At 51.1% G+C, this 24,128-nt stretch overlaps 1 protein-coding gene across 1 annotated transcript; it reads right to left on the bottom strand.

Annotated features, from left to right (window-relative positions):
* Positions 1-9,777: 9,777 nt before the first annotated feature.
* On the bottom strand, positions 9,778-20,000 carry Irak1 (interleukin-1 receptor-associated kinase 1). Its single transcript, XM_013035398.1, has 14 exons — positions 19,859-20,000; positions 19,606-19,773; positions 19,322-19,453; positions 19,112-19,215; positions 18,719-18,907; positions 18,401-18,465; positions 17,612-17,726; positions 16,799-16,917; positions 16,253-16,460; positions 15,514-15,579; positions 13,591-13,827; positions 12,102-12,492; positions 11,449-11,601; positions 9,778-10,897 (listed from the first exon to the last, which is right to left on the bottom strand). Exons 1-14 carry the CDS (start codon positions 19,992-19,994, stop codon positions 10,836-10,838), a joined length of 2,145 nt encoding a protein of 714 aa, XP_012890852.1. The 5' UTR covers positions 19,995-20,000; the 3' UTR covers positions 9,778-10,835.
* Positions 20,001-24,128: the final 4,128 nt, after the last annotated feature.

Genomic DNA, 24,128 nt, shown 5'->3' with positions numbered 1-24,128 from the left:
TCACGGTCTCTCCTGCCCGGGCTGGCTTTGAACCGCGATCCTCAGATCTCAGCCTCCTGAGTAGCTAGGATTACAGGCGTGAGCCACCAGCGCCCGGCTAAGGCAATGAAACTATATCTTTATTATTTATTTAGTCAATCATGGTTCTTGAACTCAGGGCCTGGGTACTGTCCTTGAGCTCTTTTGCTCAAGGGTAGTGCTCTAGCATATTGAGCCCCAGTGTCACTTTCTGGTTCCCTGATTTTGAATGTAAGAGTCTCATGGACTTACCTGCTTGGGCTGGCTTCAAACAGCAATCCTTCAGATCTCACCTTCCTGAGTAGCTAGGATTACAGGAGTGAGCCACTGGTACCTAGGAGAATGGTATCTTTGAATGTGCTGAAAAACTGCCAACCTAGCATTCCATATCCAGGTAAACATCCTTTAAAAGTAAAGGTTAAGGGCTTGGACTGTGGCTCAGTGGTAGAGTGCTCCCCTAGCCCTGGGTTAGATTCCTCAGTAACACATACACAGAAATAGCACTATGGCTCAAGTGGTAGAGTGCTTGTCTTGAGCAAAAGTAGCCTCGGGACTGTGCCTAGGCTCTGAGTTCAAGCCCCAAGACTGGCAAAAAAATAAACACATAAAAGTAAAGGTTAAGCTGGGAACCAGCAGCTCATGCTTGTAATTCTGTCTACTCAGGACTCGGATCTAAGGATGGTGGTTGGAAGCCAGCCTGGGCAGGAAAATCCATGAGACACTTATATCCAATAAACTACTCAGAAAAATCCAGAAGTGAAGCTGTGGCTCAAGTGGTAGAGTGCTAGCCTTGAGCAAAAAAGGCTCAGGGACAGCACCCAGGCCCGCCCTGAGTTTAAGCCTTCGTACAGGCATCCCTGAAAAAGTTAAATAAGGGCATTTTTGGTGAACTGTTAAGGCAATGGTTGTAGTCCATACATGCTAGCCTTCCCACAGTTAAGAAATGTATCACGTAGGCTGGGTGCTGGTGGCTCACACTTGTAATCATAGCTACTCAGGAGGCTGAGATCTAAGAATCATGGCTTGAAGACAGCCTGGGAAGAAAGTCTTGTAAGACTTTTAGCTTTAACCAGCAAAAGGTTAGAAGTAAGAGCCATGGCTCAAGTGGTATTGTACCATCCTCGAGCAAAAAAGCTAAGGGACAGTGCATAGGCCCTGAGTTCCAGCTCCAGTCTGGCACAAATAAAACAAAGAAACAAAGATGACACCAAAGGAAGGCACAAAGGGAGAAAGCAAGGAGCAAAAAGCACAGGTGGGACAAGAAAAAGCCACAGGGTGGCAACAGTATTCAGTGGGTGTGGAGTTTATACCATCTGGGGCATAGTGGTAATCGTCACGAGATTCCATAGCACTCTATACATAGCTGATGCCAATGAGTTACACATTCACAAATGCTTACGAAGATAACTATTAAGTGCATTTTACCACAATAACAATTTACACACACAACTATATTGGAAAATACAACAAAATATACTCACAAAGAATCATACTTGATCAGAGGGAAAACAAAACAAAATAATAGGCTGTTTCAAAGAGACATTTTTTTTTGCCAGTCCTGGGGCTTGAACTCCCTGAGCTTCTTTTGCTCAAGGCTAGCGCTCTATTGCTTGAGCCACAGCGCCACTTCTGCCTTTTTCTGTTTATGTGGTACTGAGGACTCGAACCCAGGGCTTCATGAATGCTAGGCAAGCACTCTACCACTAAGCCACATTCCCAGCCCCGTTTTTTTTTTTTGTTGTTGTTGTTTTAAAACAGCATTAGGGAGGTAGAACAGACATAAAATGAACTGCACACATTCAAGTGGACACCTTCAAAGTCAAACCATCTGTCAAACCATCACCAGGATCAAGAGAACAAACATGTCCAACATCAGCAGAAATATCCTCCTGTCCCATTGTCCCTCCCTCTAGCCCATCTGACCCACCCACCCCATACACTCACTCAGCAGCTCTGTCACTAAAGATAAGGGTGGCACTACTTATAGTGTTACAGATGTGCAATCACTAAAATTCCGAACTGTTCACCAAAGACATCAAGAGAATGAAAAGCAAAATGTAGAGTAGCAAAAGATATTTATGATACACACAGCATACATACACACAGCACACACACAATATGCAAAGAGGTGCTACATATTAATAAGGGAAAGATAGTATAATTAAACAATAAACAAAAGATTTAAATATGCCTTTTCTTAGACAAAACTGAGGCATGACATCTTTAGTCACTGGGGAAATGCCAATTAAAGTCAAAATGATTGCCAGGAATGGTGGTCCATCTGTGTAATTCCAGGACTCAGGAGGCTGATGTGTGTGTGTGTGTGTGTGTGTGTGTGTGTGTGTGTGTGTGTGTTGGGTCATGGGGCCTGAAGTCAGGGCTTGGACGCTGTCTCTGAGCTTTTGTTCAAGCCTAGTGCTCTACCACTTGAGCCACAGCTCCATTTCCAGATTTTCTTGAGTAGTTTATTGGGGATAAGGGTGTCACAGACTTTCCTGCCTAAGCTGGCTTTAAGTCACAATCATCAGATCTCAACCTCCTGAGTAGCTAGGATTACAGGCCCAACTCCTAGACACTTTTTTTTTGGGGGGGGGTCTGGTCGTGGAGCCTGAATTCTGGGCCTGGGCGCTGTCCCTCAGCTCTTCAGCTCAAGGCTAGCACTCTACCACTTGAGCCAGAACGCTACTCCCAGCTTTTTTTTCTGCTTATGTGGTGCTGAGGAATTGAACCCAGAGCCTCAGGCATGCAAGGCAAGCGCTCCACCACTGAGCCACCTTCCCAACCCTCTGATGTTGAATCTTATCATGAGGCTTAGTATCATGAGGCCTAGTAAGATAGAGTCAGCAAGAGGACTGAGTGGATTTGGTATTCATCGTTAGTGTTGTGGACAAACATTAAATGGGTGTAGTGGAAGGCCAGGAGCCAGATTAGAAGGGTTGAAGACCAAGTAGGAAGCAGAGAGAAAACAGATACTGTCAGAACATCAGCTATAAAGAGGAACAGAGAATTGTGGTTGTAGTTCGTTAAAGAAGTTTTCCTTTGTTTTTTCTTTCTCAGGAATAGAAGCCACTAGAACATATTTGATGAAAATAGGTGTAGGAACAAGGCGGAAATGGATCATACAGGAGAAAGACAGTGACCCTAGGAGAGAAGAGGTTCTAAGAAAAGAGGACAAACTTGTGGTCATGACCATGATAGAAAATTTTATACCAGTTGTAAACAGCTGAGAAACTGGGCAAAGTATTGAAACAAGTATTTCCAGACTTTCGACAACAGTGAGGAAGTGTGATCAGTAGGAAAACAAATGTGGTGACCTGTCCAAGCACTCTGGGTGTTTGCCTATATGAACTTTCCAACCTAAGCGTAAAGAACTAAAATAGTCCCACTGAGCATTTAGATCTAACAAGCTAATAGAGAAAACAAAATACTGCTGGGGAATGTGGCTTAGTGGTAGTGTGCTTGCTCAGCATGCCTGAGGTCTAGGTTCAATTCCTTAGTACCGCACGATCAGAAAGAGCAGGAAGTGGTGCTGTAGCTCAAGTGGTAGAGTGCTAAGCCTTGAGCACAAGAACTCAGGGACAGTGCCCAGGCCCTGAGTTCAAGCCCCAGGACTGGCAAAAAGAGAAAAAGAAAAAGAAAGTTGCAGAATACTAAGCCAGACATGGTGGGTCACACTTGTAATCCTAGCTACTCAGGTTTAAAGCTAGCTTGGGCAAGAAAGCTCCTGAAACTCTTATCTCCAATTATCAAAAAAACTGGAAGTGGAGCTATGGCTCAAGTGGTAGAGTGCTAGCCTCGAGCATAAAAAGCTAAGAGATAGGGCTGGGAAGGTGGCTCAGTGGTAGAGCGCTTGCCTTGCATGCCTGAGGCCCTGGGTTCGATTCCTCAGCACCACATAAGCAAAAAGAAAAAAGCCGGAAGTGGCGCTGTGGCTCAAGTGGTAGAGCGCTAGCCTTGAGCTGAAGAGCTGAGGGACAGCGCCCAGGCCCAGAGTTCAGGCCCCACAACTGGACCCCCCCCCCAAAAAGCTAAGAGATAGCACCCAGGCCCTGAGTTCAAACCCCAGACCAGGCACCCACACAAGAAAACAGAATACAAGAAATAATTGATTAATCCAAAACAAGTAAGGAACAGAGAGGAAAAAGGAACAAAGAATTGATGGACTAACAGAAAATAACCGTGAAACATATATATATATATTTGGAGACAGGGTCTGGTTAATTGCCCGGGCTGGTTTCAAACTCAGGGCTCAAGTCATCCTCATGCTGCATCTTCTCAAGTACTGAGACTCCAGGTAGGCTTCATGCTGCAGGCAGAGTACAGAGTTCCCTTGGTTCTCCCACTCCAGGGTAGAACTCAGGGTTCAATTTGCCCTTCCTGCTCTCCTATGCATCTGTCTAATACTCCTAGCTAGGCTTCTCCTGCTGACAGGCCTATAGAATGCGTGGGTACCTGCTTGGTCCACAGGCTGCAAAATACACTGGGGTCAGCTCTACCTCATATACAAAAAAAAGGGAAGCTTCCTTTTAGTAAAGCTGAGGTTTGAGCTCAGGGCCTTGAGCTTGTTAGGCAGGTGTTTCCCACTTAAACGATTTCCCCTAGCCCTTTTTGCTTTTGTTATCCCCCCACCCCACTGTTGCAAAAAGTTTATGTAGTAAAGAGCCAAGTGCCAGTGGTTCACACTTGTAATCCTAGCTACTCAGGAGGCTGAGATCTGAGGATCGCAACTCAAAGCCAGCCTGGGCAGGAAAGTCTGTGAGACTCTTATCTCCAATGAACCACCAGAAAACTGGAAGTGGCGCTATGGCTCAAGTGGTAGAGCGCTCGCCTTGAGCTGAAGAGCTGAGGGACAGCGCCCAGGCCCAGAGTTCAGGCCCACGACCGACAAAAAGGAGAGGGAGAGAGGGAGAGAGGGAGAAAGGGAGAGAAAGAGGGAGAGAGAGAGGGAGAGAGGGAGAGAAAGAGGGAGAGAAAGAGGGAGAGAGAGAGAGAGGGAGAGAGGGGCCACTTAGGCCCTGGAAACCAGTTGTCCACCACGTGGTCAGGCACCAGCTGTTTTGTATTATCTTTCTCCATCTTTTTTCTCTTCCCACTTGGCAATTTGTCAGATGGTGATTGGTTTGTTTGAAACAAGCCAGACCCTCTGTTGGGTGGTGGCTTGTGGGAGGCCTGGCCTGAGTTATGGCAAGACCCAAGGCCCTCCACTGGGCTGCTTTAGCTGTTTGTTTGAGTCAAGTATTGCTTTTTGCTCACTGGCCTGGATGTGATCCTCCTATGTAGGCTGCTTGTAGCTGGGATAACAGCTACTCACCTAGCCCACAAAGGAAACCTTCTAAAGTGAGCGTAACCCTGAAATAAGCGATTGAAATGAGGGCCATTTCAGGGTTGGCAGTAGTTTTCAGCGCACACACAGCAGCAGCCTGGCAAAAGGAATCACAAGAAGTTTTATCTAGTTTTTCCTCTCTGACTGGGACTGGGGATCAGGCCTAGTGATGTCAGCATACAGATGAATGCTTACCATTTCCTGACACTGCTCAGTCCTGCCTGAGAATACTTCACCTGGAAGACTACAGGTGATTCAACTCTCCAAGCTTGGCTTCAAATATGAAAATCCCAGCACAGACATGAGAAGATAAGGCACCAGAACTCCTCCCCAAGGGAGCAATTCCACAGTAACAGACTATGATTATGAAGCAGATGAAATCCTAAACAATTCAAAACAATGTTACAATGATCAACAAAATTAAAGAAGACATAGATAGCTGACGCTGTAATCCCAGCTACTCAGGAGGCTGAGATCTGAGGATCAAGGTTTAAAAGCCAGCCCGGGCAGGTAAGTCTGTGAGACTCTTATCTCCAATAAACAATTCAGAAAAAGCCAGAAATAGAGTTGTGGTTCAAGTGGTAGAGTGCTTACCTTGAGCAAAAAAGCTCAGAGAGGGCTGGGAAGGTGGCTTGGTGGTAGAGTGCTTGCCTTGCATGCATGAGGCCTTAGGTTCAATTCCTCAGCACCACATAAGCACATAAGCAGACAAAGCCGGAAGTGGTGCTGTGGCTCAAGTGGTAGAGCGCTAGCTTTGAGCTGAAGAGCTGAGGGACAGCGCCCAGGCCCAGAGTTCAGGCCCCATGACTGAAAAAAAAAAAAAAAGAAAGCTCATGGAAAGCACCCAGGCTTGAATTCAACCCCAGATTGTTATTAAAAAAATATTGTTATTTAAAAAAATATTTAGTTACACAATGTATCAGTACTGTATCCTCACTTCAGACAGAAGTACTTCGCAAGTGCAACATGTTTCTGTTTGGTTTGGTTTGGTTTTGTGCCAGTTCAAGCTCATCCTCTCACTGGGCCTTTTCACTGAAGACTGGTGCTCTGCCGCTGAAGCTACATGTCCATGTGTGCAACACAACACGTTTACAAAAAAAGAAATCCAGCCGGGCGCTGGTGGCTCACGCCTGTAATCCTAGCTACTCAGGAGGTTGAGATCTGAGGATTGCAGTTCAAAGCTAGCCCATGCAAGAGAGACCGCGAGACTCCTATCTCCAATAAACCACCAGAAAACCGGAAGTGGCGCTGTAGCTCAAGTGGTAGAGTGCTCGCCTTGAGCTGAAGAGCTGACAGACAGCGCCCAAACCCAGAGTTCAAGCCCCACGACCGACCCAAATAAAAAAAAAAAAACAAAGAAAGAAATCCAGGAGAGATGTTATATGGAAACTCTGTACCTTCTGCTCAATTTTTCCATAAACTTAAGTTGTCCTAAAAAAATCCAATTAAGGGCTGGGAAGGTGGCTCAGTGGTAGAGCACTTGCCTTGCATGCCAGAGGCCCTGGGTTCCATTCCTCAGCACCACATAAGCAAAAAGAAAAAAAGCTGGAAGTGGCGCTGTGGCTCAAGTAGTAGAGCGCTCGCCTTGAGCTGAAGAGCTGAGGGACAGCGCCCAGGCCCAGAGTTCAGGCCCCACTACTGGACCGAAAAAAAAATCCAATTAAATTCTTAAAAAACCCACTGCAGGGTCTGGTGCTGGTGGCTCATGCCTGTAATCTTAGCTACTCAGGAGGCTAAGATCTGAGCATTGGGGTTCAAAGTCAGCCTGGTCAGGAATGTCTGTGAAACTCTTATTTCTAATTAACGCCTCCCCCCAAAAAAAGTTGGATGTGGAGCTGTGGCTCAAGTAGTAGAGCACTAGCCTTAAGCAGAAAGAACTTAGAGACAGAACCCAGCCCCTGAACATAAGCCCCAGTACTGGCACTCACAGAAAAGAAAAACACTAGAAAAAGAACTATATGCAAATTTTCTTGATAAACATAAATGCAAAAATATTCAGTAAATTATCTGAAAAATCCAACACATTAAAGAGATCACACACCATGATCAATTTGGCTTCATTTCTAGAATTCAATGATGGTTATACATATGCAAACTGATAAACATGTAAAAGCAAAATAAGGAAAAGAACCACATAATTTTAACATATAAAGCCTTTGCCAAAACCCAAAATAGGGACAGAAACCACATGATTTTTACCACATAAAGTCCTTGACAAACCTCTGTACCTCTTCTTGAGAGAAGCCTTGAAGAAATCAGGACCAGAAGGACCATGTCTTTACATGATAAAGGCAGCATGGGATAGACCTCAGCTAACGCTGAACTAAGGGGAATTGAAAGCTTTTCCTTTATCATCAGGAGCAGGACAGTATTTGTATTCTTAGCCAGATCAGTAAGGCAAGAGAAAGAAAAGGGAAGAAATTGATAAAAATCCTAAAAATCATCAGGAAACACAAAAGATCCTAAATAGTCAAAATAACCATAGCCAAATCAATCCTGAGGAAAAAGATTCATGCTGGCGGTGTCACAATACTTCACTTCCAACAACACTACAGAGCCATGGTTATAAAAACAGCATGGTATTGGCACAAAAGGAGAAACACAGATCAATGAACCAGAATACCCAGAAGTTAAGTCCAAGCAGGTACTTCCATCTGATTCTTGACAAGGGCACCACAACATACATTTGACAAAAGACAGCCCCTTTATTTATATATTCATTTTTTGGCCGGTCATGGGTCTTGCACTCAGGGCCTGGGAACTGGTCCCTGAGCTTGTTTTTGCTCAAGGGTAGCACTCTACCACTTGAGCCACAGTGCCACTTCTGGCCTTTTCTGTGTACGTGCTACTGAGGAATCGAACTCAGTGTTTCGTGCATGTTAGGCAAGCACTCTATCATTAAGTCACATTCCTAGCCCCAAGCCAGCCTCTTTAAACCAGTGATGGTGAAAAACTTGATGGCCACATGAAGACTGAAACTATATCCCCATTTCTCACTCTGTGTAACAGTCAACTCAGAGTTGATGACATTGGAGGTATGGCTCATTTGGTAGAGCACCAGCCAATAAGCGAAAGCAGCAGGTGGCAAGTTCCAGTCTTGGTCTGGGACCTACAGAAACATTATCAAAGAACTTAATGTAAGACTTGAGACTGAACCCACAAGAAGTAAACAGGGGAAACATTTCAAGATATAGGTAGAGATTATAACTTCCTGAATAGGACTCCAATAGCTCAGGAAATAAGAGCAAGAGTTAGCAAGTAGTGTATTGAATTCAAAAGCTGCCAAGTATGATGGGCAGCATAGAACCGAAGAGATACATGACGAAGCACAAAGTGGGACTCTAGCTCAAAAAAGTAAACAGGACTGGGAATGTGGTGTAGTGGCAGAGCACTTGCCGAGCCTGCATGAAGCCCTAGACGTTCGATTCCTCAGTACTACCTAAACAGAAAAAGCTGGAAGTGGTGCTGTGGCTCAACTGGTAGAGTGCTAGCCTTGAGCACAGAGAGGCTCAGGAACAGTGCCCAGGCCCTGAGTTCAAGCCCCAGGATTGGCAAAAAATAAATAAGTAAAAATAAATAAACACAGCTAGGTGCTAGTGGCTCATGCCTGTAATCCCAGCAATTCAGGATGCTGAGATCTGAGGATCACAGTTGGAAGCCAGCCTGGGCAGGAAAATCCATGAGTCTTATCTCCAATTAACCACCCAAAAAGCTGGAAGTGGAGCTGTGGCTCAAATGGTAAAGTGCTAGCCTTGAGCATAAAAATTCAGGGACAGGGGCTGGGAAGGTGGCTCAGTGGTAGAGCGCTTGCCTTGCATGCCTGAGGCCGTGGGTTCGATTCCTCAGCACCACATAAGCAAAAAGAAAAAAAAAGCCAGAAGTGGTGCTGTGGCTCAAGTGGTAGAGCGCTAGCCTTGAGCTGAAGAGCTGAGGGACAGCGCCCAGGCTAAGTTCAGGCCCCACGACCGGACCAAAAAAAAAAAAAATTCAGGGACAAAGCCGGGCGCTGGTGGCTCATGCCTGTAATCCTAGCTATTCAGAAGGCTGAGATCTGAGGATCACAGTTCAAAGCCAGCCTGGGCAGGAAACTCTGTGAGACTCCTATCTCCAATAAACCACTCGAAAAACAGAAGTGGCATTATGGCTCAAACAGTAGAGCGCTCGCCTTGAGCTGAAGAGCGCAGGTACAGTGCCCAGGCTCAGAGTTCAAGCCCCACGACTGACCAAAAAAAAAAATTCAGGGACAGGCCCTGAGTTTAAGTTCCAGAACTGGCATGTACGTATGTGCACATGTACACACACACACACACACACACACACACACACACACACACGCACACACACACACACACACATGCACACACACACACACACACAGAACCCTGAGATAGGAAGCATCAGAAAAGCCCAACAAACTCCACAAGGACAGCCAGAGATCAAAACATAAGTTTTTATTACTCAACCAAAACATCAGTGTTTATAACTCAACGACAACTTGAACTTGAGCAATGCCTAGCTTCTCAGGGCACATAGTGTGGCTTGTGGTATGAACACACAATCATTGTGAGCCTTGGCTATTTTTGGCAATTTTTTTTTCCTTGGCTACTTTTGAAGGCTCTCAGGACACTTAGTTACACAAAACCTGATTTACTTCTAAAAACATGTGAGTCACATTTTTCTTTTTTCCCGAAAATGTTGCCCTTCCCTTACTACATTGCTTTCAACTTCTGCTTTCTTTGGGCTTCTCACTGTTGTGGTAACACAAAGCTTGGACCTTGGGTGGTAGCCCTTTTGCTACACAGTGCCTGGGCCCAAGCCCAATCGCATGGCCTCCCGAGCCCATCTAAGGATGGCCTGGGAAGGAGGGGGTCAGACACCTTAGGCTCACTCACTGGTCTCCAGGGAAACCTGCACACGCCAATCCAAGGCGGGGGCTGTTGCTGGACTCTTTAGGGGAAGCCTCAGAATTCTTGTTAGTGAACTGAACTGTAAGAAAATGATACTCCAATTCCAGCTGACGACGGACAAGAGGCTGGAGAGGGGCAGGCCACACCTGCTCTCTCCGGCAGAAGAGCTGCTTCCCCTCCCGACTTGAGGAAAATTCAGCGAGGGGCTGAAGGTTACTGCAGGCTCAGGCTGCAGAGCCCCTGCTTGGGTCTCAGGGGAGCCAGCTCCCGTACAGCACTGGACCCCGGCCACCGCCCCTTGGCCCGTGTAACCAGCAGCCTTTCACCGCGTGCCAGTCTGACCTTCCACGCCATCCATTTGCCTTGCCCCACAGGCTGGCCCACAGGTGGACCTTGAGTCAGTGTGTCCTGTCAGCGGCTTCTGGCCGCCTCTTTGGCTGTGTGCACAGCCCCACCATAGCAGGGGCTATCACCGTTTGTCCCCTGTCAGGATGGGCTCCCAGACCTCCTGCCTGCAGGCTGGGGAGGGCCTGTGCACCATGAGAACTTTAACTTCCAACTCTAGGGGATCTGCCCAGGTAAACACTTCAGCTCTCAAATTCATCACTCTCCTCAGGCCCCTGTCTGTTCTCATGTTCCAGGCCAAAGTCTATGGAAAAAAGAAGAAATACCACTTAGCCAGTAGGGAGCATGTCCCTGCCTTCCAGAGGCCCTAGACTGAGGACCGGGCCGCGCCTCCTCCTCAGTGCCTACCTAGGGCACTGTCTGAAATAAGACCTTCAGTTTCTAAGCAGGGACCGGCTACAATGGAATTGCAAATTCCCACGTCCCACTGCCCTGGCACCTGGGGCCTGGCACCCTGTGGTTAAGCGCGGGAAGGTGCTGTGATCAGGTGGCTGTGGTCAGGTGGCGTTGGAGCTGCACCAGAGCTTCCTTTCCTCCAGGAGATGCAGGGGTTAGGTTGGGCTGACAAGTCGTTCGACAGAGTAGCTGTCTAACATGCTCCCCCTGCCTCCCCCGCCCCCCCACAGGATGGGGGCCTCAATGGTGCAGCCCGAAGGAGCACTGTGCTGGTGGGGGTTCGCCTGGTTGGCCAGCTAGAGGCAGAGCGCTGGGCTGCGGCTGCAGTATGTGTGGGGTGGTGGGGTGCTCCGCTGGGGGTGGCTGTCTAGGAAGCAGGGCTGGAGGGGCCCTGGGTACCTGGGAGAGAACTTGACGAGAGCAGCTGCAGGCTGTCTAAAACCCCATCCTCATACAGCGCCAGCTTCTGCACCATCTTCTGCCGGGCTGGGTTGATGACTATCTGTAGCGACCTGGATGACAACGATGAAGCGGAGCTGTCCAGAGGTGATCCTGTGGAGAGATGACCCCTGAGCGCTCTCTAGTGATGCCAAGTCACATCCTAGCCTGTGACTCTTCCCTGCCTCCACCCTGGTTCCCTCTCCTGGGCCTCAGGATGCAGTTTCTCAGTGACCCGTGAGGCCAGGCCCTGAGTGGCTGAGCCATGGACCTAGCTCAGGCTAGCCAGGAACTAACAGCTTTTCTTGTTCTGTACTTGGGTTTCAGAAGCAGGAGGACTGGGGTGGGATGGGGAGAAGGCCGGGGGGGGGGCGGGGAGAAGGCCCAGGGAAGAAGCTTCTGGATTCTCCTCATTCACCTATGGGTCATGACTTGAAGAGGGAGATGACAGGCCCAGCGCCCCTCTCAGCCTAAGCCTATGGTCAGCTCAATGCACACTTCCAGGCTCCTCTCCCACAAGCTCTGAGTGGGGAACACGGGGCGGGGGGAGGCTTCTTCCACAGGCTATCCCTGGCCCCTCTCTGGAAATGGGTCTCCTCTCCTGCTCCCGCTACCTTCCACTGCTGCGGGAGGGAGACTCGGGCCACTCTCGTGGCCTGACTCTGCGGCGCTGCTTCCTGGAGTGAAGCCAGCCTCCCTGAGGGGCACAGGGTCTAGAGGGCAGCTTGGTGCTATGCGCCAGGAGTACAGGGCGGCAGAGAGGCCGGGTATACTCTCATCGCTCTCCACAGGCTGGTTGGGGATTTTCCGGAGCCGCTGCGAAGTCTGGGCTGCTTCTCCTAAGGGCCCTGCCAGAGGCTGCCACAGGGTACCCCGGCCCTGATCGCTGCCAGTGGTGGACACGTATGAGTTCTCCTGTGGGGAGGGGGGGCTGTGGCTGATGCCCTCTGGCTCACAAGGAGGTTCTGCTGTTGTTGCCTGCAGCCCCTCTAGCCGCTTGTACACCTGTGTGAAGACAAGAGGCCCTCAGGATGGGCAGAGAAGCCCCCAGCTAGGCAGCGTGGCCCTGTCCCACTGCCGTCCTGAAGCTACACAGCTGCTCTAGCTTGGCAGTGACCTGCCCTGGGTGTAGACTGCTGCGCTGGGCTCCACTGTGAGTCTGGGGGAGCTGAAAAGCTCTGCTCTTTGTCCTTTTATCCTTGTCATGAGGAGTGTTGATCGACATGGCCACTGAAGCCAAGGACTCTATTCTCTGTTTTTTTTTTTTTTTTGTCGGTCTTGGGGCTTGAACTCTGGGCCTGGGCGCTGTCCCTCAGCTCTTCAGCTCAAGGCAGCGCTCTACCACTTGAGTTACAGCGCCACTTCCGGTTTTCTGGTGGTTTATTGGAGATAGGAGTCTCACAGTCTCTCCTGCCCAGGCTGGCTTTGAACCGTGATCCTCAGATCTCAGCCTCCTGAGTAGCTAGGATTACAGGCGTGAGCCACCAGCGCCCGGCAAGGACTCTATTCTCAATGGTCACCAGAGTAAGTGGTAGGAGGAAAAAGGGAAGACAATGCAAAGGCAGTAGCACAATGCCCCCAGTAGGGGGCGGCGAACAGTTCTTTCCTCTTACCCAAGATATGGGATCTGAGTCCTGTCCCGCAAAGCAGGATCTCTTGCAGCCTCACTGCACTGAAGTGAGGCAGCCACTGAGAACAGAATCAGATGGCAAGCAAGGAATGTTGGGAGACTGGTCCTCAGGAGGGGACCAGGCAGGTGCTGAGTTCAGTGGTCTCTTGTGGGCCAGGAATGGGAGGGTTTTTGTTTTTTTGTTTGGTCGGTTGTGGGGCTTGAACTCGGGGCCTGGGTGCTGTCCATCAGCTCTTCAGCTCAAGGTGAGCGCTCTATCACTTGAGCCACAGCGCCACTTCCAGTTTTCTGGTGGTTCATTGAAGATGAGTTTCATAGACTTTCCTGCCTGGACTGGCTTTGAACCTTGATCCTCAGATCTGAGCTTCCTGAGTAGCTAAGATTACAGACATGAGCCACTGGTGCCCGGCTGGAATGTGCGATTTTTGCCTGGCTACCCTGTCCCCATGGGCAGCTGGCTTCCCCAGGGCTACCTGTGTCATGGGGGGCCTCTTCTTGGCCCTGCGGTGCAGGCAGCAGCAAGCTAGTTGACACAGGGCCATGCCCAGCTGGGGTGGACACGGCCCAGGCTTGGGGTCCATGTGCTTCTTGAAGATCTGGGCAGCAATGGGACCAGCCCAGGCATCCGCAGGCACACCTTCCTGGACAGTGGTCTGCGCGGTTTTCATGGTCACTCCAGCCTCTTCAGCTTCTTCTTCAACCATCTCTTTCTGTGGGACAGATACTATGAGCATGGTCTGAATTCCCCAGGCACTTCCAGCTCAACCCAGTGGTCTTCTTTCTCACAATTTATTAAAAACTCACAGTGTTGGCCGGGCGCCAGTGGCTCATGCCTGTAATCCTAGCTACTTAGGAGGCTGAGATCTGAGAACTGCCATTCAAAGCCAGCCCAAGCAGGAGTCTGTGAGATTCTTACCTCCAATAAACTACCTCCCTCCAAAAAAAAAAAAAAAAGAAAAAATGCCAGAAGTGGAGCTATTCATCAAGTAGTAGGGCACTACCTTTGGGCAAAAGAAATTCAGGGACAGAACCCAGGCTCTGAGTTCAAGCCCTAGGACTGGCACATAAAAGACCCAAACCACTGTGTGTCCAGTGTTGCCCAACTTTACACAGCTGACTTCCTGGTGGGAGAAGTAGACAGCCACAAGCTTATTAGCTTATTAGCAAGGCTTGTGCTGCCAGAGCAGCTGACACATAGAGGATTCACTGATGGCTAAAGAAGGTAAAGGAAGGAGAAACCAAATCTGCTTCTGCACTTGTTCACTGGGCTGAGTCTTCACTAAGCCCAAAAGTGAGGAACCATGGTAACTCAAACAGAAGTAACCCCATTCAGAAGGATAAGTGAAACGCTATGGTTGTGGCTCAATCGTAGAGCACTTGCCCAATATGCACAAGGACCCAGGTTCAATGTCCAGCACTGCAAATGTAATGATAAAGAAAAAGAATTGTAAGCCGGGTGCTGGTGGATCATGCCTGTAATCTTAACTACTCAGGAGGCTGAGATTTGCGGATCATGGTTCAAAACCAAACAAAGCAGAAAAAAAATCTGTGAGTCTCATCTCCAATTAATCACCAAAAGCCCCTTGATGGAGCTAGAGCTCAAGTGGTAGAGCAGCAGGCTTGAGCAAGAAAGACAAGTGAGAACACAGAGCCCTGCGTTCCAGCCCTGCGACCAGCACACACACAAAATTACGATGAACCCAAGTGACGGATGGCATTGAAGTTTGTGAAAGGGGAAGAGCAAGCGTTGGTCAAACATATTCTGGGTCCAGGATTTCCCTGAACACTGGGTATATGTTAAGTCTGTTTGGTGTGAGGGAAATGGCAGCCCAGTGAGAAGTAGGTATTTATTTGCTCTGAGGCCCTCTGTGCAGTTGTGAGCAGAATCTTGTCTCTGGGTCTCACCTTGGTACATGGTGATCAGACAGGACTGCAGGGGTGTGGGGGGCAGCTGGCGCGTCCACTTGTCAGTTGCCTGGTAGGGCCCAGGGGACGCTTGCCATCCCACTCCATTGTCTCTCACTGCCCTCTCCGGACTCTCTGCAGGCACCAGGACTGTCCCTGCCCTCCCTGTCCCTAGCCCGGGTGGCATCTCTCAAGGCCTATGGCTTTGTTTGAGGGCTCTCACATTAGGCAAGTGCTCTCCTGACCAGTTAACATCCCTAGCTCCAAGATGATGCACAGAAGAAAGACAGGTTTTGCCTTGCAAGGTAAAGGAAGCTGTGAGGAGCCCTGCCCACTTTCAAAGATGAGTCAGCAGCAGCAGCAGCCCTTCCCCCTGCCCCCAGTAGGCTTCTGTGGGCACAGTGCTTTGGATCCTTCCACCTCTGGAACTGCAGCTGCTGGTTTCCAGAAGCAGCACATCCTTCCCTCCCTGCTGCTGTCTGGAGGCTCACCAGATACTTGGTCTTGGAACCATGTGTCCGCACAGCTCTCTGGCCAGACAGGGTCTCCAGCACCACCTAAAGAGGGTTGGATGGAGAATGACACCCCAGGTCTCAATAGACATGCGCAGGGTGCAGACAGGAGACATCTACAACGGACATGGATTGCAGTTCACTGGGGCAGCCCGGACAGGCCAGATGGGGACTGGTTCCCAGCAGGAACAGAGCCAAGTGTTATGGGAGGGAAGCATAAGCAACTGAATTTAGAGGGCCCATTTGAAGCAAAAGAATACAAAATTAAGCTGGGTGGCAGTGGCTGTAACCCTAGCTACTCAGGAGGCTGAAATCTGAGGATCATGGTTCGAAGCCAGCCTGGGCAGGAAAGTCCCTGAGTCTCTCATCTCTAATTGGCCAGAGGAAAAAAACCAAAAGTGGGAGCTGGGGCCCAAGTGGTAGAGTGAAAAAAGCTTTGATTGAAAAAGCTCAGGGACAGTGCCCAGACCCTGAATTCTAGCCCTACAATGGACACAAAAAAAAGAGGGGGGGGGGAAGAATGCAAAATTATTCACAACAACAAATTAGGTGCAGGGGAAGGGGCATACAAAAAGGGTGGGAGGGCTCTGGAGTGGAAGCTGGGTTAGTATCTCATTCGGTTAGCCCCTGGCCTCAGCACACAATTCTCCAGGCCCTCCTGCCTATGTTTACTGGTGGCTTTTCTTCCCCAAAGCCAGCAGAGGGGCTAGTGACTTACCACCCCAAAGCTGAACGTATCAATGTCCACGGCCAGCCGGCCTGTCTTGATGTACTCCTCAGGCAGGTAGGCCAGGGTGCCCCGCACAGTGTGGGTCCGGGCCACGGTACTGCTCTGGCTGGGGTTGGCACCTGCAAAGCGGCTGAAGCGAGCCAGGCCAAAGTCTCCTAGCTTGGGCATCAGTCTCTCATCCAGAAGGACGTTGGAACTTGAGGGGGAAGAGTGGTATGAGCCCAGGCCTGGCCCATGCCCATGGCCAGTGGCTGGCACTGCTCTCAAACACTGCTGCTTCCTTGCCTAGGTCTAGTTCCGAGGCTCTCTTCCATACCTTGGCCTCAGTTTACCAGGCGGGCACACTGGGAACCTCATTCCCACCCCTAGGTCACATACTGGTGCTCAATAGCCGAGGAACCTCCAACTTGGAGGTCTCAGGCTGCACCTGTGCCCAGCAGGACTGGGCACCGAGGCACGGTTCCCAGGTGAGCAAGCCACTGCTTCCCGTGGTCAGAGGCTCTGCGCACACAGCGCAGCTCAGCGCCACCTCACCTCTTGATGTCTCCGTGGATGAGGCTGGGGCTGTAGTCATGTAAAAATTGAATGGCTCGGGCTGTGCCCAGAAGAATGTTCAGTCGCTGAGACCAGGAGAGCGGAGGGCTGGCCTGGTTCTGGGATGGCAAAGAGATGGACAGGGGAGGCTAGGCAGCTGTTCCCTCATCACAACCCTCCCTGCATCTGTCACCCTGTGGCTCAGAACAAGCCAACCTCCTTGCTCTTCTGTTCAACCTTGGCCCGCCCCCCTTCTGAAAGAGCAGGCGCAACACGTTGGGAAGTCACTTTAAGACTGCGAAATAGCTGCAGACCGTATCTCGGGCTTGGGTTTCTGCAGGTCAGTCCTTGCCCCTGAGCGGTTAGGAAGCTCTTGAGGACATTTTCCCTCTGCTCTCCTCCCCCAACACAGCTTCAGTGAGGAAGCAAGGAAGCTGCTGCTCTGTGTGTTCTCTGCCCTTGCCTCTTGTGAGCCCGTCACGGAGGTGGAGCCTCTGGTAGAGCTGGACAGACAGCCTGTGCCCACCAATGCCCGTTCCTCAGGAGCTAGCTGATGAAGGCCTTCAGCATCTCCACTGGCACAGAGGAGACACTTTAGCCAACAATCCCCCTTTTAGAGGCCAGCCAGTGAAAGAACGCATGAAAGACTTTCACAGCAATCTCAGGCCAAACCCTGAGCTAGGTACCGTAAGGGAACCAGCAGCCCAGGCTCTGCCTGGTGAGAGGCCCGCTTACAAAGGCCAAGCCTGTGCCCAGGGCAGCCCAGGTGCCAAGAGTGTGTCCTGGGAAAGGTGCCAGGGAGGGTGAGCCTACCCGAAGGTGGAGACGGTTTTCTAGGGAGCCATTGGGCAGGAAGCCATAGACAAGGCAGTAGGAACCATTCTCAGCACAGTAACCAGCAAAATCCACAATATTTGGGTGACGAAACCTGTTTGAAAGAGTGGAGTCTAAAGCTGGGTGTTGGTGGCCTACACCTGTAATCCTAGCTACTCAGGAGGCTGAGATCTGAGGATAGTAGTACAAAGCTAGCGGGGACAGACAAATCCATGAGCCTCTTATTTTCAATTAACCAGTCCAAGCTAGAAGTAGAGCTGTGGCTCAAGTGATAGAGTGCCATCCTTGAGTGGAAAAGTTAAGGGGGTGTGCCCAGACTTTAAACCCCATGACTGATATATGCACACATGAAAAAAAAGTGGCGCCAGTGGCTCGCCCCTGTAATCCTAGCTACTCACAAGGCTGAGATCTAAGGATCATGGCTCAAAGCTAGCCCAGGCAGGTAAGTCCGTGAGACTCTTCAATAAACCACCAGAAAACCAGAAGTGGCATTGTGGCTCAAGGGGTAATAGAGTGCTCACCTTGAGCTAAAGAGCTGAGAGACAGTGTCCAGGCCCAGACTTCAAGCCCCATGACTGACCAAAGTGGCTGTCTAGGACATTCTCTTTCCATTGGGACAGACTGGGTGGGCAGTCCCTGCTGCTTCCTTGCCTAGGCCTAGGAGGCCTTGGGAGCCCAAGGGAGCTAGGCCCTGTGGTGTACAGTCCTAGAGACAGATGGGGTCCTGCTGTGGCTCTCCCTGTACCAGGAGGGACTCATGAAGCTCACCTGGACAGCTGCTCCACCTCTGTCAGGAAGCTCTGCTTCACCACAGACCACTCTAGGTCAGCCTCCTACAGCCAGGGCGTGGTAGGGAAGGGACAGAGAAAGTAGGCAGCATGAGCCAGGCTCACCAGCACTTCCAACGCTACCTGTCTGGACCAGCAAGGAGGGACTAGGGCTGTTGAACTGGAATCAGGACTGAAGGAGTTGCTTGGGGAAGCTGGAGGAAGGTGGGGATGGAAAGGTGAGGGATGATGAGAGGGAGGGACTGGAGAAACAAGGACTGGTAGATGGTGCTGGAAGGTGCTGGAAGGCCACACCTACCTCTTTCAGTCTCTTCACCGCATAGGTGGTATTCCGCATCACTGCCTGGTACACACACCCAAAGCCACCCTCCCCGATCAGGAGCTCCTTGGAGAAGTTTCGGGTGCCCTGGGAAATCTCACTGAAGGGCCAGCAGAAAGGGGAAGGGTGGACCGTCTGCAGAAAGGGCACTGGGCTCTCTGGGCTTGGCTGTTGGAAGAGATCCTGGATGAGGTGAGGTGCATGTCTTCTCCCTGTCTCTGCCTGGGCACCACGCCCCCAGGACCCTGGCTGCCTCCACCCCCCCTCCACTCCTCTTGACCCCCCTCCTTGGCTCACCAAGGCTTCCTGGTGCAGCAGAGGCTGTTTCTTCCTCCTTCCTCACAATAGGGGGTGGGGGCAGAGGGCACCTACCTTAGTGGAGGAAAGGGCTGGAGAGGGTAGTTGTGGCCAAAGGGAAGCAAAGCTTGGGACGGGGCAGACATCAGGCCCTGAGTGGGTCTGGAAGCCTGGAAGATCTTCAGAAAAGAAAAAAAAAAGCGCATGAGAGACTGGCCAGCGCCCAGCGGCGCAGTCTAATGCCATGGCAACCAACCAGGAAACCCAACACCTGGGCCCTCTTACCTGGGGAGAGGAGGGTGGAGGTGGAGGGCTGTGACTTCCGGGGACTCCAGGACTTGGCCTCGGAGGGGGCAGAGACGATGCTGGGCCTGGGAGCAGTGGCATTTGGGGGAAGGAGGGGGGCAGGAGGGTGCCCTGGGTCGCCAAGGAAGGAAAGGAAAGTTGAGGCTCAGATGGCAGAGGAGCCCGCGGAGTCCTGCCATCTCTTCCTTGGCTTCGGTGCGGGTGCCCTCCCACCGCTCCCCATCCCCCGGGCCCCCGGGGCTCCCGGGGCTGCGCGCGCTCACAGGCTGTGATGATGTCTCGCGCACGCAGCAGCTGGAGGTGCGTGAGGATGTGGACGAGGTCGGCCACGCGCGCGTTGCGGTTGATCCAGGGCCACAGGACGGTAGCCGTGCGTTGCCGTGAGCGCTCGCACAGCCGCAGCTCCGTCTGATCGCGCACGATGAGGGCCGCTGCGGGGCGGGGTGCATCAGGCCCCGCCGTGCCGATCCCGCGCCCCCGCCGCCCCCCGCGCCCCGCCTGCCCGCTGCCACCCACCGAACTGGCACCAGTCCGCGGGTTCCAGGGCGTCCATCACTTTGTAGAAGCGGCACATGACCCAGGGCGGCACCTCATACAGAAAGTGCTGGGCGCCGGGCACCGCGGGCTCCCCCGGGCCCGGCCCCCCGGCCATGGCCGCCGCCAGGCCGGGGCCTCTCGGGGCCGCGGCGGACGCGGGCCTGAGCCGGCTGGGTTGGCGGACACTGACTCACTTCCCCTTCAAGCTAGCCTCGTGCGACGCCCGGCGAGACGGAAGGGGCGGTGCTCCGATCGGCTGCCATCTTGCCAGCCTCACGCGCCTCGCCCCTCGACCACACGGGGGCGTCACGTGCCGCCCTCGGTTGCCGAGCGGGGGGGGGGGCAGAGGGGTGGTGGTGGAAGGAGCCCTGGCTAAAATGGGGACCCCGCGTGATGTAATGAGCGCGCCGGCCCGGGGTTTCGACTCTCCACCGCGAGGGAATGGTCAGAATGGACAGCTGAAGGATGGGTTACGGCTCAGAGGTTAAAGGGCACAGGGAAGGCACAGAATGTTCCAGAAAGGCACCTTAATGCCAAACCTGGGGAAAGCCACTGAGAGGCCCTGTGGAGAAGTTTGGCTTTACTTAGCAGGCAGTGGAAAGTCAGAATTCTAGACAGGATAGGGTCCGGTGTGGGTCTTAAAAAGCCTCCCTGACTGCCTGGCTGTGGTTAGTGCTGAATGCACAGAAGATCTGGAAACTTGCACACCACACACCAGGTCAATGCCCTGGATACTGTTTCTGCCACCTGATACTTTTTCTTCTTTGCAGGCTCCTTACTAGCACATGGATACACTGTCTTTTTTTTTTTTTTTAATATTTTTGGGTCCGGTTGTGGGGCCTGAACTCTGGGCCTGGGCGTGCTGTCCCTCAGCTCTTCAGCTCAAGGCTAGCGCTCTACCACTTGAGCCACAGCGCCACTTCCGGCTTTTTTCTTTTTGCTTATGGGGTGCTGAGGAATGGAACCCAGGGCCTCATGCATGCAAGGCAAGCGCTCTACCACTGAGCCACCTTCCCAGCCCCCCCCTTTTTTTTTGCACCAGTCATGGGGCTTGAACTCAGGGCTTAGGCACTGTCCATGAGTTTGGGTTTTTTTTTGGTTCAAGGCCAGCGCTCTACCACTTGAGCCACACCTCCTCTTCTGGCATTCTTTTTGTTGTTGTTGTTGGGGCTTGAACTCTGGGCCTGGGCGCTGTCCCTTAGGTCTTCAGCTCAAGGCAAGTGCTCTACCGCTTGAGCCACAGCACCACTTCCAGTTTTCTGGTGGTTCATTGGAGATATTTCTCTCTCAGACTTTCTTGTCTGGGCTGCTTTGAGCCGTGAGCCTCAGATCTCAGCCTCCTGAATAGCAAGGATTACAGGTGTGAGCCACCAGTACCCCTACCCCCCCTTTTTTTTTTGCCTGTCTTGGGGCTTGAATTCAGTACCTGGTAGCTGTCCCTGAGCTTTTTTCCTTAGAGCAATCATTCTACCAGTTGAGCTATACATCCACTTCTGACCTTTTTTTTTTTTTTTTTGTACGTGGTGGTTAATTGGAGATGAGTCTCATGGACTTTCCTCCCTGGGCTGGCTTCAAACTGTGATCCTCAGATCGCATCCACCTGAATAGCTAGAAATACAGGCATGAACCACCAGCATCTGGCATTTATCTTTAAGTTATTTTGTTCTGGTCCTGGGGCTTGAACACATCAGGACTGGTGGCACTGTCTTGAGCTTTATTGTTTTGCTCAAGACTAGCAGTCTCCCACTTGAGCCACAGCTCCACTGCCTTTTTTTTTTTTTTTTTGATGGTTAATAGGAGGTAAGAGTCTCACAGATTTTCCTGCTGGGGCTTGTAACCACAATCCTCAGATCTCAACCTCCTGAGTGTGATCCCAACTGTGAGCAACTGGTGCCCAGCTTTAAGTCATTATTATTATTTATGCTGGTCCTGAGACTTGAACTCTGGGCCTCAGTACTACTGTCCCTGAGCTTTTTCACTCAAGGTTAGCATTCTACCACTTGAGCCACAGCTGAACTTCTGGCTCTCTGGTGGTTAATTGGAGATGAGTTTCATGAACTTTCCTAGATGTGCTGTCTTTTGAATCATGATCCTCAGATCTCAGCTCTGAGTGCTAGGATTACAGGTGTGAGCTGCTCCCCCTCCCAAGTTTTAAAGTTTTTTTTGCTTCACCCCCATATGTAGGACACTCAGCTCCGCTGTCCCTTGCTCTTTGAGTCACAGTGGCTCAGTTTTAACTTCCTCCGTGAGTTCATCAGGGTCCAGCAGTTTCACCCACCCTTTTTTCCCCCCCTTCTGCAGCTCCTGGGGCTTGAACTCAAGACCTGGGCACTTAGCTTTTTCTGCTCTACACCTGGTGCTCTACCACTTGAGCCCCATCTCTCCTTCCACCTCTTTGCTGGTTAATTGGAGACAAAGAGTCTTGTGGATTTATTTGTCCTGGCTGGCTTCATTTCTTGATCCTCATACCTCAACCTCCTGAGTAGCTTGGATTAACAGGCCTGAGCCACCAGCCTAGCTTCTACCCTCTGTTTTGAATTGTCAATTACCAAGCTCAGGACACAACCTGTTTACTTCTTGGCCTCCTGGGTTTCTCTTTCCCACTCCCCCAATGTCCTCCAGCTATGCATTTCTTTGGCTCTTGTGGACATTTTTTTTGTCGATTGTGGGGCCTGGACCCTGTCCTTCAGCTCTTCAGCTCAAGGCCAGCGCTCTACCACTTGAGCCACAACGCCACTTCCGGCTTTTTCTGCTTATGTGGTGCTGAGGAATCGAACCAGGGCCTCATGTATGCGAAGCAAGCTCTCTACCACTGAGCCACCTTCCCAGAACTGGACACTCTATAACCCACATCTTATCAGTCACTACTGAATTCTTTGGAGTACCCCACTTCTCCCTGAGCCCACCACTTGCTGTTAACCATTCATTACTTCTTACCTGCATGAATACACTGGTTTGCACACAGGATCAATGCTCAGATGATCTTCTTGGGCACAAATGACACAGCACTTTGCTGGAGAAAATCGCTCAAGTTTCCCAAGCCCTCCTATGGAGTCCTAGCTCTTCAGAGGGGCCTACAGGGCCATTCCGAGGCAGCCTCTGCCAGCATGTGTCAAGTCCCTCTGTTGCATTAAGCCACTCATTAGGTGTGCTGAAATGTATGCTGTCCCTGAAGCCAGGAGTTGTCATGTGTCACCTGAGCAACCCTTACTAGGCAAGGCTGAACTCCAACTCATGCACACTGGGCTGGCGGGAGTCCAAGCCCCTTCATTTGTCTGACTCCCCTATTGAGTGGGAAAGACTCGCAGGCAGCAACAGGTGGTCTCCTTTGACAGTTCCTCATTCTCTCTCCATTCCAACTGCAAATGGTTCCTTCCCACTAACATGTCCTCTCAGAGACTTACAACTGATTCCAGAAAAAAGGTCCATCCCAGGGCCTCTTCCCTGATAGCCCTAGTGGCTTATGGGACAGCCTTTACTGGGAGAGGCCAACTAGAGAGACTTTCATGTGCACACGTGCTAAGTTCTACAAAGCAGACACATGGTCCTCCTCATGCATCGAGGAACATCTGCTCCTGGATCAGACCTAGCACACAGATGCCCAATTATCTACAGGTTGAGTTTCCAACACTTTCATGTAACATTCAAAGGCAGGAGTGAGAGGGAAGCTTCTTGTAGGTGTGCCTACATTTGCATGTGACCCAGACTGAATCAGTTCACAGTCCCTCTGATCTGTGCATGTTCCTTGACTGCAGCCCAGCACAAGCCTAATGAGGACAACTGTGGCATCAGGGGCCGCCTGAGAAGTCAGAGACAACAAGAGCCTTCTTTGGGAAGTCCGTCAGCATGCACTTGCCCAGTGGGAAAGGCTGGTTAGACATCAGAAGGGCCATGTGAATGTTTTTGGCTAGTATGGAGCACAGGAGTCAGTGCTGGGGGGGAGGGGAGTGCACACAAAAACATCACAACATCTCAGGACCTAGAAGGTGCCCCTACCATACTGGTCAGGAAGAAGATAGTGGTGCTGCAGGCATATTAGTACTAGGCCCTCCCCATCATGTGCTGGAGCAGTGTGTCTGGAAAGCACTGACGTGGAGCAGGCTAAGGATGCCAGGGAGGCCAGCACATGAAGCCGGTTTCCCTTCCCGCCCTCCGCTGTCCTGACAGTGGCTAGCCACGTTCAGAAGCAGCCAGATCAAACAATCAAGTGCACCAGCATGCTGTCAGGTGAACTGGAGGGGACTGCTGA

The sequence above is a fragment of the Dipodomys ordii genome, unplaced genomic scaffold (assembly GCF_000151885.1).
Source record: "Dipodomys ordii isolate 6190 unplaced genomic scaffold, Dord_2.0 Scaffold209, whole genome shotgun sequence".
NCBI classification, from domain to species: Eukaryota; Metazoa; Chordata; class Mammalia; order Rodentia; family Heteromyidae; genus Dipodomys; species Dipodomys ordii.
This window is presented reverse-complemented; position numbering and strand designations above follow the sequence as displayed.